Source organism: Phoenix dactylifera, chromosome 4, assembly GCF_051530095.1.
Source record: "Phoenix dactylifera cultivar Ajwa chromosome 4, Ajwa_hap1_PhDact_Kaust_v1.1, whole genome shotgun sequence".
In the NCBI taxonomy this organism is placed as follows: domain Eukaryota; kingdom Viridiplantae; phylum Streptophyta; class Magnoliopsida; order Arecales; family Arecaceae; genus Phoenix; species Phoenix dactylifera.
The window spans coordinates 47292019-47307657 of record NC_143193.1 but is presented as its reverse complement, the minus strand read 5'-3'; the positions used below and the strand labels follow the sequence as shown (position 1 = coordinate 47307657).

The following is a 15639-nucleotide window of genomic DNA, read 5'->3' as shown; positions in this document are numbered from 1 at the left end:
TTTATCTTAGAGGTACTTCATGATACTGTGAATAAAGCAGTGGGTTGAAGACCTGCATGGATGATGTTTAGTTTTGGTGACAATATCTTGCCTATACTGTGAGCTAATTTGCATCTACGAATCGCAAACTGAATTTGTTCTTGGAAGAATGCTAGGGGCAAGCTATCATGCTTCGTACCTGCTCCACTTATCATGGCACAGGAGGCGTACCATGCAGTAAATAAGTTAAAGTTCCACAAAAAGAAATATGGAAAAGTTTAGTGATAATTCCCACTTGAAGTAGAGTCTCTCTCAATGTTTTGGTCTATTCTTTCCTCTTTCAACTTTATTCTGCTACTTGCCATGGTGTTTTGGATTCTTTCTCCGTTTTTTTTGTGGATTGGAAACGACCATCCGAGCCCAGTTCAACAATGGGTTGTTGTGATCATGTGCGTGGCCCTCAATGGTGGACAGAGAATAGCGACCTCGTTTGGCAGGAATATACAATGTGACCTATATCTCCCTTTCTTTGATGCTGGGGAGCAGAGGACTGCTTTCTATTTCGACCTGTAACTATTCTTTCCACATAGGGACAGGGGGCTGTGTACCACTCCACTTTGTATGCTTATACTTCATTCGTTTAATTTCCCTGTCATGGTGTAGACGCTATATTCCTCTCAGTCTCGGGACTGGTTTTATCCGGATGAGTGGAATAAACTTGGGGCAAATTGGAGAGAGAAACTGAAACGAACTTCCAGTACTCTACCAGCATATTTTATCTAGTTTAAGTGGAATAAGACCCGTTTCTTTTTAAATTCCCCTTTTGCTCCTTGACCAATCCACTTTATTCCGGAGTTAAACATGCTCATTTGGTGGGTGGGATGAAGCCTGATGAAGGATGTTACTTCACAAGAACCTTTTTGGAAACAAAAACCACTGGTTCTGGTGGAATTGATATGGGGAATAGTATATGCTTGGTCGGATGGATTTGTTGGTTCAAGAAGACATTAGCTCCAAAGTGGTCCATTTCGGGTTGGGTTGGGTCAACAATGTGCAAGATGGACCTGGCAAACCCATTAGCTTGGGTTTTCAGTCAAAAGGCTCGGGTTTTGATCATAAGCTCAATGTGACTCATGGTTTTGTGCAAACTTGTAAAAGTTGTGACCTGAAGATAGTTATAATGCGGGCTATTCCACCCCAGTGGGTGTCAGCTCAAAATGCATTTATCTTAAAATTAAGAAGCACAAACAAGCAAGGAAAAGAATTTTTACATAAAAATGTTATATTTTAAGTATAATATATATTATTTATATTTTTTAATCCATAATTTTTTTTTGATTATGAGAGCTTAATTCTAATCAAAAAGTGTTTTGGATAAGTGAAACTTCTAGTTAAAGAAGATAAATGAGATTTTTTTTTTTTTGTTTTGTTTTGTTTCAGTAGAATTCTAGAAAAGCTATATTTCTTTCCACAGGAGGATTAGGGAAGAAGAGTCCAATTAATTTCGAATTCATGATATGGTATGCTCGATTTTTCTATGGTTTTTCTAAATTTTTTCTGAATTTTAGAAAGGATAGGCTTCCTCTCTTCTATCCTTTGAATAGATATAGAGATTCACAATAAATCAACATGTGGGTTTCACTGTTTGAAAGTCTGGATTCACATGTAACCTAGTTGTTTTCTGTATATATAAAAATATAGATATCCTCTTGAAATAGCCGTATTCATCTCACTATTGAAGAACGTTACAACAAAAATCATTGCAAAATACAACTTGAAAAGCATGCTCAATAATATTCACAATTTATTTTTTTTTTTTTACCAGTATGATCATTATGTCATAATTTATTACCCGGTGAATCTTTATATAAATATTTATCAGCATGATCATTATGTCATAATTTGTTGCCTGGTGAATCTTTAGTAAAAATAAGTTGTTTGTATGATTTATCTAACATAACTTCTATGCTCATCCGTTGGAAATTATCTGCCTAGGCTGGGCAATTGGTTTTATACTACTATTATTGTGATCCAATCCATTTGCAAATATCTCCATTCTTATTAGTTTGGTCTATATTTATATCCAAGCCTTTTCATACTACTAATCTTGGCCATCTTGGTGATTGGCTGAGATTGTTATGACTGAAGTCTCGGTATTCGTTGTAGCCATGAAAGGAGGGTGAATAAAATGATGGTGATCCAAGACTTGTCAAAAATCTCCTAAGGTTTCAGTAATATTATGGGAATCGAGACCTGCAAATATGAGACTAATAAGGTAAATCCCAAATCAATTACAGTGATCAGATATATATTGAAATATTTAGTAAGTAAAAAATAATTTGAATTTATAAATGATTGATTAGAAAATAGGAGATAGCACTGCCATGATGCTATCCACCATGTATTGCACTCATTCTGGATTAAGATGACAAATTATAGATTAGTAATTAATTAAATTAATAAATTAAGCTAGGCGTGTGTCAATAATCAAAGCAACCCATGTCCAATTGGCAGCATTTGCATGGGATAGCATCTAGCTCCCATGCTATATAAAATATTGGCTAAGATATTATATTGTATTGACTAAGATACCGGGATATATCAGCCTAGATTGCAAGGGCCGATTTTGTTTTTTTTGTTTTGTTGTTTTTTTTGCTTTTTGTCAAGAAGGAAAGAAGTCGACATATTAGGTGCACGAATGTTTGATTTTGATATAAATTGATATCTCTATTGATCTGAGAACCATAGAGTTTGGTAAAATGATACTTATCTCACAGTCAACATATTTTCATTTTGTAATGAACAATATCAAAATCAAAACCTAAAACAGTAGTAAATCTTAATTTTATTTTCCTACCTAAATAAATTGAGGAAATTGATTTATGCTGCCACATAGGCGATCGAGGGGATGCTATACCTACAATGAAATGGATTAAATGTACTGACCTCATATGGGATTCACAGGCATGGTAGGGCACAGGATCTTAATCCATGGCCTCCATTTGCCCTAATCCAATCTTCTGTGGTTGCCAAGTCTAAAGCATTTCTTGGATTGTGAGAATTCCATTTTTTTTAGCATCAACTGCTCGTTTGAGGCAACCACATTTGGGATTTATAAACCTGGCCTACTTATATCAATCCCTGTACCACTGAATCCATGATGATGTTCTTAATCTAATCAAATCATTTTTGTCATTTAAGTTAAATCATCAGACCATAATGATGTCATATAAAGGAACCTGATCATTGAACCAATGCAATGCCTAAGACCATGCGTCAACTTGTTCGACAATTTTATGGCCCATGCAACAGCTACCTGGCAACAAGACAGAGGGACTACCAAAATGTAGACACTATAAAGACCATAATACCCTTCACCTTTATCCAGTCGCCTGCCTATATATCACTTCCTTAATTTTCACCTATATATCACTTTCTTACAACTAAGCCATGAACCAAGCAACATTGGCTGTGATGGCAAAATTAGTCTGGCCATAATTTAACAAGTAGTCTTCCTAAGTTGAAAACCTAACTTTTAGGTATTTGGAGCCAAGACACTGGAATTGAATTAGGTCTTTCATATAAAAGATTGTCATTATTTTTCATACAGGCAATCACTTGGTCATGTTTTATGATATATGTTCATAAATCACATATCTCAAAATGGCTTTCGAATATAGCTTGGTAATTGTGAACAAATTATTTGATCTTATTTCCTTTTTTTTTTTCTTCTGATGAATACTAAATATTATGTATATCCCTTTCCAAGATTTTTCTAGAGAGAAGCATTCTCTATGGAACACTTAATTAATTAGGTTTGATTAACTACAAGCTCATACAAATTATAGCCGCTAGTGGACTAAATGTTGTTATCTAGGATCAATATTTGCAAGCAGAGGGGGACAATTTAGTAATTTCAATGTCGCTTATGGCCATCATCCATCGAAGCATTTATTGCTCAAATGGCTTCATCTAAGTGTTTTAATATCTAAAGGAGAGAGAGGTGTTAAAAAAGAAAAAAACTCGGAGCCTCCTTCTTTCTCTCTCCAAGGCGAGGCACCCAAAAAGAGGAAAAGAGGAGAATCCCCCCCCAATACCCTCTTTCTCTTCCTTCCAATCCCCCGCTCTTTCCTTCTTCCCTCGTTCCCACCCCTTGTCTCATCTTTCGAAAGTTTTAATTTTTAGAAAGCTACTCTCTTCCTCTCCCTTCCAATCCCCCACTCTTTCCTTCTTCTCTCGTTTCCTCCTCTTGCCTCATCTTTGGAAAGTTTTTATTTTTAGGAAGCTCGTTGCGTCATTGGCCTAATCCTCGCCTTCTTTGTTTCTTTTTTGTTTTTCTTCTTCTTCAATCTCTCTTTCCTTTTTATGGCGGGAAGAAGCTTCAAATTGGGGGGTAATTAGAGGAGGGTTCTGAGAGTCCGAGAGGTGGCTGGGATTGTTTCTCTCTTTAGAGATGGGTGCGAACGCGAACCCGTCGGGGAATCAGGATTGGACCCATGGGGGGGCCCCTTCCTTGCAAGGCGGCGGCGATGGAGGTGGCGGAGGAGGTGGAGGGGCCGCCTCCGGGAACCCGAGCAACGGCAGCGCGACGGCGGCGGGTGGGAATTTGGGCACCGCGCAGGCGTTGAAGCATAATCCTGGCATTTCGATGGAGTGGTCGGCGGAGGATCAGACCATCTTGGAAGAAGGGCTGAACAAGTTAGTCTTTTCCCATCTATTTTAAGATTTTATTTCGTTGACAATTTTATTTGTTTTACCTTCTCTTATGTTTTATGTCAAGAAAAATTTTCTCTTAGTTTTGATTTATAAATCATTCAAATTTCTTTCTCTATGCATACCGTAACTTATAAATGATCCATACTTTGTTATTTAGCTTTTAAATGGTGTTTGTAATTTTTATGACCTTAAATCTTTAACGCGCTGCATTTTGACTTTGTAATTAATAAAATTTCAGTCATTGGTGTTGGTCATATTACCAAATTAGGAGATTTTGATTGCTCTTTGCTGTTGAACACTTTATTATTTTAATAATATTACATGAAATAGGGCGAGAACTTCTACCTTCGAGCTCCAAAAAAGTAACTTATGCTGAACATAGAAACTGGAAAAAATTTCTAAAATCTGCTCAGATGTCCATCTGTCTCCATTTGTTGTTCTCACAGTATAAATAGTCTAATTCTTTTGTTAGTGAACGAAACATGTTGGAAGCTCTTGTCTTCTTTATGTTTCTCTGTTTACAAGTAAATACAAACTAACCTATCCAGTCTAGTTACGAGGACTGTAATTTGTAAAGCATCCGGTAAAGTGTTATATCTCTTTTCATTACTATCAAACAGAACTTCAGTTACATGTGTATATGGAATACAAAAAATGATATCAATAAACTTTGATAATTTCAATATTGCCCTTTCCCCTTCCCCTCCCCAAGGGAAATAATCCTGGTTCTGCCACTGTTTATGGACTTATACACCAACCATAAGTCTCCATGTCCCTGATCACTTTACTGAGTTTCCATTAATCCTATGTAACTTACAAGTAATATAATATGAAAACCTTTATCTGAATGCTTTTTATGCACTCATTGGTCTTCTTAACCTGAAAAAACTCATCTTTGTGTTGATTATTTCCATGTGATAATTTATTTCTTAATAATGCTTTTTGTCTGAGCTGTATTAGCACTTTTTCATCATTTTAACCTGTTTGCCCCATATCATCAAATCTTGCTTTGGAACAAACTTGGTGTAATATAATTGAATTAGTCTTAACATCTCAAAAAGAAAAGAAAAGAAAAATAATTGGTCTCTCAACGAAGAATGGAGAGTTGGGAGACCACACCCATCTTAAGGAAGGGAAAAAGGAATCTTGAGAACATATTCAACCATTGGTCCATATCAACAAGAAAAACTGATAAGGATCTTGAAAGATAGTCTGCTCAAAATTCCGAGCTCCCATTATCATTGTCTTGTACATACAATTCGACACATGCTTGTCTAGGTCGCATTAAAAGACAGACACCACCCGTGTGTTGTAATATTTCTACAAACCTAGGATTCACTAATATTGTTTTTTCCCTCAAAAAAGGATTCATATTGCTTTCTATTCTGTCTTGTTGACTGGGACATTATATGACAGCATTATATAAGCATTAAAGTAAATTAACAACAGAATGATATTTGCTGTTTAGACTTTTAAGAGTTATGAATATGATGCAATTTGTGTTTTTATTGACATTTATTGATAAAATAATGAATGCTGAAGAGGATATATATGAATCAAACAATAATGCATGTATATAGAAAGCTGAAGTTATGTCTGCTGATAATCATAAGGTAATCAAAATAAATTCACTGTTGAAATATGGTTTCACATGACACCTAGCTTTAACATATCAATATTGGTAGCTGCAAAACCCAACCTTTGGCTGAAAAACATCAACACTGAATTCTGCTAGAGATGGATTTTGACCAAAATGGGTGGAGACTGGACGTTAATTTCCAAAGTGAAATAAAATATAGGAATTTAGAAAGAGTATGGGAAAAATAAAAAATGTAAAAAAAATATCTTGGCTTTTATAATGAACTCTTTTAGGTCTCTATGGATATTCTATAGTTTAAGTTGGGACATTGGTTTCGACATTAAGTAAATGAAAACAAGATGCATATACATCTTTATGTACAAGAAAACAGTCTAGCACTTGACTGTTTAGTGGTTTCACCGGAACTGGTATATAATTTAATTCCAGTGTGTTTCCTTATAATGCAAAAAAATGTGGACCTTAAGGCAGTTTAACTTAATTCCCAGTTTACGCATGCTACACAGGATAGGGACCACAGCGCACGATTTGGTGGAGCCCGCGAGAATCCGATTGCATATAAAAGACAGGCTCCTCGAGGTCATTTAGAAGGATATGATGCAGTTGCAGATGATCTCACATGTGAAATAAGATCTATAGACGTATCAGGTTTCTATTACCCGCAACCACAGACAGCTTATGATCCATATGAATACGGATATGGATTTGAGGCATCTTCTAGTGGTTACTACCCTACGCAGTCCGAAGAATCTTACAGGTCGGCTTTTGCTGCCGGCTTATTCGGATGGGCCTCTTCACAGTCGTTTTATCAGCTAGACGATACCTTTCAGAATTGGAGCTTTATCAACAAGAGATCCAAGAGTGCTACCGGGAATGCGTTCCTTATATGATGAACATAAAAGACTACAACGCTGCTTGGTTAGAGGGGTAGGCTGATGTGCCTCCTGATTATGCTAATGATCCGGATATCTACGAAAAGCATTGCTACTCGATGAGATTTTAGATATCGATATGTATGTTATACTTTAAATATATGTAATTGATTGTATTATTTTATATTTTTCATTTTTCTACTTAATTTGAGGATATTTCATGTTGCTTCTTGTAGCATGCAATATGTTACTAATTATTTTTTCTTTTTGTATCATTTTAAAACAATAAGATGCATCATTTAGGTTAAACTGGGATCGTAGAAACATCAAAAAATATTAAAAAAATATCAAATTAGACTTAATATTATTGAAAATGTTCAAAAAGATTGATTACCAATTAAATCAACTTGAAAAACTCTAAAAAAAAAGGTACGGAACCGGCACGCCTAAGCACACCGTGTGTCGGAATGGTACCAAACCAGTACCGTACCGACCCATCTGCCGACCGGTATGGGTTCCGTTGCCAGTTTGGCGGATCTTGTTTTGGTAATTTTTTTATTTCTTCTGTTTTTATTATTAATGATTGTTTTGGTCTTTGATAGTCAATTCCAATATCTTTATCTCAATTTCATGTTGACCTTGCTATTTGGTTCTCTTCTTCTTGGAGTAAGGCATGTTTCCTGATTTTCTGATTGTTTACATCTGCAGATATGCGTCTGAATCAACTATAGTTCGTTATGCAAAAATTGCCATGCAGCTGAAGGATAAAACAGTCCGAGATGTGGTCCTGCGGTGCAGATGGATGACTGTTAAGTCTGATAGTTGATAGCCTTTATTATTCCCATTATAATCATCTTGATCCTGTTTTGAATAGGCTTGCATGTGTTAGTTCACCTTTAACCGTGCAGTTCACCTGTTCTCTTGGCATAAGCCTTTCAAACCTTAGCCGAGTTCTAAACACCTGTGACTTTGGAAAGAAAAAAAATAAAGGAACGACATGAGAATAATAGTTTAGTAAGAATCCCCCCTCCTCCACACACCAAGATAAGTTTAATTAAATGAGAGTTAATAGCAATTATTTCACAACAAATATAACAATTTAGAAATATCATTGTTAGAAATCACATTCAAGATATCTAGTACTTGTATTCTCCTATGTTTCACTCCATAGGTCACAACGTATCAATAAATAACACAACTAAACTAATAACTGCATTTATCACACATTCAAATAAACAGTTTGCTATCATTTTATAGTTCTTTTGAAAGGGATCCAATCAACAGACATCAGTGCACAAAAAGTAAATTGATTTGTTTTTGACTTCTGGCTAACCACAGTCATGTCTCTCGCATGTAATGAGGCAATAATAATGTCACATCTCCTGTATACGACAAGGTAGCATTAATACCACATTTTCAGTCTAGGATGGGGTAACAATATTGATGAGGCTAGCCTAGAGCTTACACCTATCCAAGGTTTGCCGAACTCGTACTGGAGCTTGTATTGGTTGGCGACTGATATGGTACGGTATGGGTTTGTATCATGCCATTTTGGGATGTGCTGATTTTTTTTTTCCAGTTTTGAATTGAAATCTGCAAAAAATTAACAAACTTACATTTTCGAAAAAATGTATTATAAAGCGAGTTTTACATGCATAGAACACGTAATTACATATGATTAACCTCAAAATTGGTTTTCTTTAGTAAGTAAAGCCGGTTTCATTTCCCTTGCAGAAAAAGGAAAGTGGCAAGAGGAGGAAAGAGGATCATAACTTGTCAAGGAAAAGCAAAGATAAAAAGGTGGGTGTATGCCGATATGTATGCCCTGTATTATGTTTATCATCATGTACTGGATAGCCAATGGGTAATTTGCTTTTTGAGCATTCTAGATACAGGTTATGATCTTGCTGCCTAATTCCTTGGGACAGATCAATTTAATTTTGCTTTTGTTTAGCACTGGTTCTATGTCATCCAACTAAGATATTATCTTGCACTAGATATTTCTTATCTGCCTTTGGATTAGATATTTTGCTTGTTTGTAACTTGAGTTGTCATTTCATAAGCTGCTTACTTTGGTTAAGATTAAAGATCACTCATTAAGAAGCTGCTATTTTGTGAGAATGAAGAAATAAAAAAAGAAAAGTATTTTTGAGTTGTGAGTTATTTTCGTGATGATTGTTGACCTTAAAATTTCAACAATTCGGTTTGATTCTTCATTAGGCTTGTAATTAGTATGAGTAGGAAAAAACCCACTATGTAACTATATTTTCTTTACACATTTCTTACATTCTCTCCACCTTTCTCCTGTTTTTCTCCGCGAAAATATGATAAGTTTTGCTTCTTTCTCCATTATTTTTGATCTTGAAAGCCAAACTAACGTAAAAGGAATATTGAGGGTCTGGAGTTTAGGAGCACTTCAGGCACATCATGACGCATCATGACGTGAATTGATTACTAATCTGTTTGGATTGAACATGAAAAGATGTTATTCATCTAAACTTATCAATTAATTTTCAAAGGCATGTGCACCTTACTATATGTCATATTTGTGTCCATTTTCTTTTACTTTGACTTGTGAACCAGTGTTAGATACCGGACTAAGTTGCTTAATTAATTGATAGCATTGAAAGCAACCCATCTTGCTTTTACTCTCTAATCCTCTTTATACAGAAGTACTAATTTATATGTCCAGTTTTTGGCTGATAATTATTTTGGGACGGATACGTTTGATAAATGGTTTTTTTTTATATGCAAGCATGCATGCGTGAGTGCCATATGTACATGCCCATGCAAGCATTCCCGTATATATGAATAGATTACCATATTTCGAGGCAGATCCAGTTAGGTGAAATCAGAAGATGGGGGTCCGACAATGATGATCTAGGATGTTGAATGTGATCTATTACCTCTAAACTGTCTACATAGTACAGACTGACAAATATTTTTGAGAGTTCTAACCTATGCATCTAGTGGTCACAAATGGGCATTATATCTTGTTATTTAAACTGCTTGTTTTTAACCACTTGATGCATAGGCTAGAGGTCACCAAAAGGCATGATTTTTGATCTCCAAGTAATTTAGAGATAGTAGTTCACATTCACAAACTTGGATCATCTTTTTTTGGACCTCATCTTCAGATTTTGTGTGACCAAATCAAACTTCAAATTCAGTCAACTAGAGCCAAGTGGACCTCTATGTATATGTGGGTACATATGTGTGAATGTGTATGTATCATATTTTCTCTTGTTTTCCTTTATGCATCATACTAAGTTGCTTTGTCAATGCCTGAGAAAAATTTGGCCATCTAATGTGCAGGAAAGGGTTGCAGACCATTCCGCAAAACCACCAGCTAACTTAGTAGCACGCCCTAATGTTCCTCCATATGCTCCACCTATGCTTCCTGCAGATGATGATGAAATTTCATATAAAGGTTTGTTATTTTTTAGTTATACTTATATACTTTTTTACAAATATGACATGGTTTTCTTTATTGCTGGTAGGCTTCTTGCTGGCACTATTCTACAAAAACCTCTATATTTTGCACTTTGTTGCACTGGATCTGATAGTTATTGTCATACTAGTTGCATGTTCATGCTTATTCTTAGACTTTATCAAGGTTCTAAATTGGCTAAACTGTCGAAAAGTGCTTCCTAATGGTCTGTGGGGTGTGAATATATTGAGACATTTTATGAAACTCATTCCTGACTTCTTGCCTTCCTTGGACCAAACACAAAATCTCCCCTATCAAAAATGTTTATCCAATTAGAAAGCAGCAAGATTGCTGTTTGAATAGTTAAAGAGAAATATCTATCTATTGCTAGAGTGAGCTACTATTCTTAAAAATCTAAATTAAATATCATAACTTGTTTAAGAAAATCTGCTAGGAATTTAATTCATGACTTTTGGCTATTTTTCTTATCTAAAGTAAACTATATAGTAGCGGAATTAAATCTTTCTACATAACTCTTTTGCACTCATGGTTCACTGGACTGGTACTGGAGGTTATATCAGCCAGCGACCGGTTTGGCACAGTACGGATCCCTACTATGCTGTTTTGGGGCATATCAAAATAGAGAGAGCTAGAGAGGGAGGGGGCGAGGGAGAAGGAGAGAGGAAGGGGGGGGGGGGCAGAAAGGAAGGGAGAGAGGGAGAGGGAGGGGGGAGAGAGGTTGAGAGACAGAGAGGGCTTGAAATCCCTCATCGTTCGTTGGGAGAGAGGGAGAGAGGGAGGAAGGGACGGAGGGAGAGAGAGAGAGAGGGGGAGAGAGGCCGAAAGAGAGGGCTTGGAAGCCCTCGTCATGCATGGGGGGTGAGGAACGGAGAGAGACTTAGTTGGCTGCAGCATCATTGTTGAACTAGAGGGGGAGGAGCACTTTTTGGAGTAGGGTTTTGACTTTCGAAATGAGAGAGGGGTGAAGCGAAGCGGTGAGCGACGGAGCGAGCATTTTATCTTCTGAACCGAATATAAGAGGTGAACTATGCCGGTAGGGCTGAAATCGGATCCGATACGGATCAAATACTGGCATATTCATATCCATATTTGATTTGTTTGATGAATACAGATACAAATACGAATGTTAGTCAGATGCAAAAATTTATATCCATATTTGTTTTAAACGGATACGGATACAAATCAGATATTGAAAGTATTAATATCAATGCGGATATAAATCAGACAATTAAACTTTATGACCACAGAATCAATGATATTACTAAATGGATGATAAATCAAATTAATGGCATATTAGTATGGTCATTTATTTTTCTTAAATGTTCATGAGTGCCATATAAAATTAAATAGGGTTACAAATGGAATCGAATCTTCGGATACGAATCGGATAATTGTCTATCCATATCTATTTTTTTTTGACGGATATGGATATTAGTTAAAGGTTCAAATTTCTATCCATATCCGGATTGATTCGGATACGGAAATGGATTCGGACAAATATTATTCGGTCCACTTTCACCCCTACGTGTCGGTAATCGACCGGTCCGGTTTGGTATGTCTTGAACTAGCCAGTTCGCATAGTTCAGCTAACCTTGATTACACTTTTATATCTTTAGTGATGTATTTTTCAATCTGTATTCTAGATTGGATTATGTGTGGACTTGGTATCCTGCAAGCTATCTTTATAACTAAACTAGTATATAATTGTTACTAAGCACATTATACTGATAATAAACTACATTATTCTTTTCCTGTAGATCCTGTTGCCCACTTTGCTGTGAGGAGTATATGAGTGAAAATATCATTCTGCTCTCACTATTGCTAAGTTTTCAGTGTTTTCATGCCTTATTAGAATTTCTTTATTCTTGTTGTACCTAAGCACTTGTTTGGGATATGGCAATTGGGATCCAGTACTGGCCTTTTTTTTCGTTGATTACTGTAATTTCTATTAGAAGAGTATGTGCGAGAACATAATTTATTTTTGAACCCAAAGGACATTGAAGATAAGCACATTCCAAATGCTTTTTATATTAGTGAAATTTTTGTTTGCATTCTCTTTCATGTGCTGCTCTCAGGTTCAAGCTAGTTTGTTAGTGGAGCGAGTTAAGCAAGACCAGTAGAATCATCTTTCTTTATTGTTGATATTCCTTTCTAGAAGAATAAAAGAAGGGTGATAGAGGCATATTTAAAGATATGCAAGAACAGGCATTTTGTAACATGAAGATTTTAAGACAATACCATGCCCCATTTCTAATCTCTGCCCTGCCTTGTTAGATTATGTGGAAGTGCAGGTAAATCTGCTGGCACTGATCGTCTTTTCCTTCTCTCTCTCTCTCTCTCTCTCTGTGTGTGTGTGTGTGTGTGTGAGCGCTTTTTCTTTTTTTGATAGAAGAATATTTAAAGATATGCAATAACAGGCATTTTGTAACCTGAAGATTTTAAGACACTACCATGCCCCATTTCTAATCTCTGCCGTGCCTTATTAGATTATGTGGAAGTGCAGGTAAATCTGCAGGCAATGATCATCTTTTCCTTCTCTCTCTCTGTGTGTGTGTGTGTGTGTGCACTTTTTTTTTTTTTTTTGGAGAGGGGGGGGGGGGGGGGTTCACATAAAGTAGGTGGGAAGAAATAGCCTCTCTCTCTCTCTCTCTGTCTCTGTCTCTCTCAAAAATTTCGTTAACTTGCAGTTAAATCTTTTTGAGGTGATCTATGGATATTTATGGTCCTGTATAGAGTAGCTGATTAGTTCCAGTAATTTATCTTTGCAGAAATTGGTGGTCCAACAGGACAGCTCCTGGAACATAATGCTCAGGTTTTCAGTCAAATTTCCGCAAACCTTGGCAACTTTCAGGTATATGCTGATCAGCAGCATGAATCGTGGATGTATTGCTGTCACATGCTATGATTTTTCTCTTCTGTTCCTTTTTTTCCTTTTCCTTTTCCCCTTCTTGTATCTCCTTTCATTTGCTTCATGAAAGTAGGTTGAGCTTGCTCAAACTTTTTCTAAAAGGAAAAAAGAGGACCAAGTAGCAACAATTAGCTTAACTGATGTTTATTTTCCAACTAGGTGCTCTCACAAAACAACACTTGCATGCAGGATATGTTTGGTTTTATTGTGCTGGTGGTTTTAATATATTGGTTCTCTTGCAGATACAGGAAAACATCAGTCTTTTTTGCCAAACACGGGACAATATTCTTACAATCTTGAAAGAGTATGTTGTCAAGTGCTTCATCTTTTTCTCATTTTCAAATCTATGAAAGATCAATGCAATTTCACACGTGCATGAAATTAAGTGTGTTATTCAAATCATTTTTTGTAGGTTGTGAAACAGGGTTGCTGTAACCCATGCAATTTCATTGCATGGGATAGTGTATTCTGTGTTCTCTTTGGTTATTAGTATCAAATATATTGGTAGTTGGATTTTTCTCCCATGCTTCTAGATTCTCCATGGTTGAAGAATTCTAATAGTTACCACATCTACAGATCTACTCCTTGTCTATAGGTGTTATTGCTCATACAGAAATTGTTTCTTAACTTAAAATTTGTTTGGAACATATAGATAAAAGCATGCATGTGCACCTGATGCTCTTGTAAGATAAATGCATAAAATTCTTTTAATGACCCAAGTAACTAAATCTTCCTTTTAAGATTTGCAATGCATAAATCTATACTCCTATCAGCTACAATTGCCTGTACCTGTTCTACGTATAAGAAAAGGTTACTTATCTATTGTTTTTTCCTCATAAAACCCTCTTATTTATGAGTTTATTTATGCCACTCTTCACGTTGATGTTCTGTGCTTGTCAGCTTTGCATGATGTGGCCAACTTTTCTGGTACAAAGGGTGCTGGGAAACAAAGTCTTTGTAGTTTGTAGGCTGTACTTTGCCTTGATGCCAGACTTTTGCTGAATATCACACATTTGTTTGATCTATCTTTGTTCTTTGTTACGATATCATCTTTTATTCGACACAGAAAGAAATAAATGGCAATCTAATTTTACAAAAACTGGACACCGACTTCATGGGTCATAAACAATCAGCTTAAGGAAAATCTTCAGAAAAGAAAGGTCACCTTTTATCTTGGTACTCTTGCTAATTGACACTCAAAAAAGATAGTCCTGCTAGTTGTGGGAGACTAGTGTAATCAGCCGTGCTGTTGAACTTACGTATGAAGTTACTACTGTATATCATTAGTATCCCATTATATGTTGACAAGATTTGATCTTGACCAGACTCCCACATTGTTTCATATACAATATTAATGTTTATGTCTTCCAAGAGAACCCTGGGATGTCTTGCTACCTACTTCGAAGCACTTCACATAAATAGAACTTGGCAGATGTTTTTGGTATTTCCTTCTTTTTCCTCCATATGTAGTTTTAGTGTTTTTTATTTATCAATTTTAAACCTGAGCGAACTTGTGTTGCAGTTTGGACAATATGCCTGAAACAATGAAGCAGATGCCCCCACTTCCAGTGAAGATGAACGAGGAGTTGGCCCACTCTATCCTTCCAAGGACAACTATGCCAATGCAAACATGATATCAGATATGTGGATGATCGTATACCTTGTTCGCCATCTCTGTCGCAAGAACAAATAAAGGCGCCAGTCTGATCTAGTCCTAGCTCATTTTTCCTAGTAGGAAATTATCAGCTTAACCCTTCCGTGTCTATTTATTCCTAGTTGGTCATAACATATATTTCTAGGCATAAAAGTTAGATATTTTTGTAAGAAATGTTCGTTGAACCGAGACAAAGGATTAGCTTTATCTGCTTATAATTTGAATGGGTGTTCTCGAGAATCCTCCAGTGTAGGTTTAAGTCAGATAAACATTGCTCGAATGTTTTAAGAGATTAAGAAATCATAATTTTGCAACACCATAGCTAACAACCCTTACCATGCCTATTTGGTTTCGGCATCTAATTTTTATTTTTTAGTTTTTGTTATGTGTGGTTCATTCATTGCTGACTATTTCATTATGTTGTTTTTTCTCATCCTTTTGCTGAGTTGCTCTTCTGATCAG

At 36.1% G+C, this 15639-nt stretch overlaps 1 protein-coding gene across 2 annotated transcripts; it reads left to right on the top strand.

Annotated features, from left to right (window-relative positions):
* Positions 1 to 3943: 3943 nt before the first annotated feature.
* LOC103714937 (uncharacterized) lies at positions 3944 to 15519 on the top strand. 2 transcript variants are annotated; one of them, XM_026807749.3, is made up of 8 exons: positions 4028 to 4677; positions 6799 to 7219; positions 7873 to 7972; positions 8899 to 8964; positions 10480 to 10594; positions 13384 to 13466; positions 13766 to 13827; positions 15046 to 15519. In XM_026807749.3, the coding sequence occupies exons 2-8, from the start codon at positions 7077 to 7079 to the stop codon at positions 15155 to 15157; spliced, it is 681 nt and encodes a 226-aa protein (XP_026663550.2). In that variant the 5' UTR covers positions 4028 to 4677; positions 6799 to 7076; the 3' UTR covers positions 15158 to 15519. The 2 variants fall into 2 exon arrangements, with proteins under 2 accessions (XP_008800642.2, XP_026663550.2); XM_008802420.5 differs by lacking the exon at positions 6799 to 7219 and having other exon boundaries at positions 3944 to 4677.
* Positions 15520 to 15639: the final 120 nt, after the last annotated feature.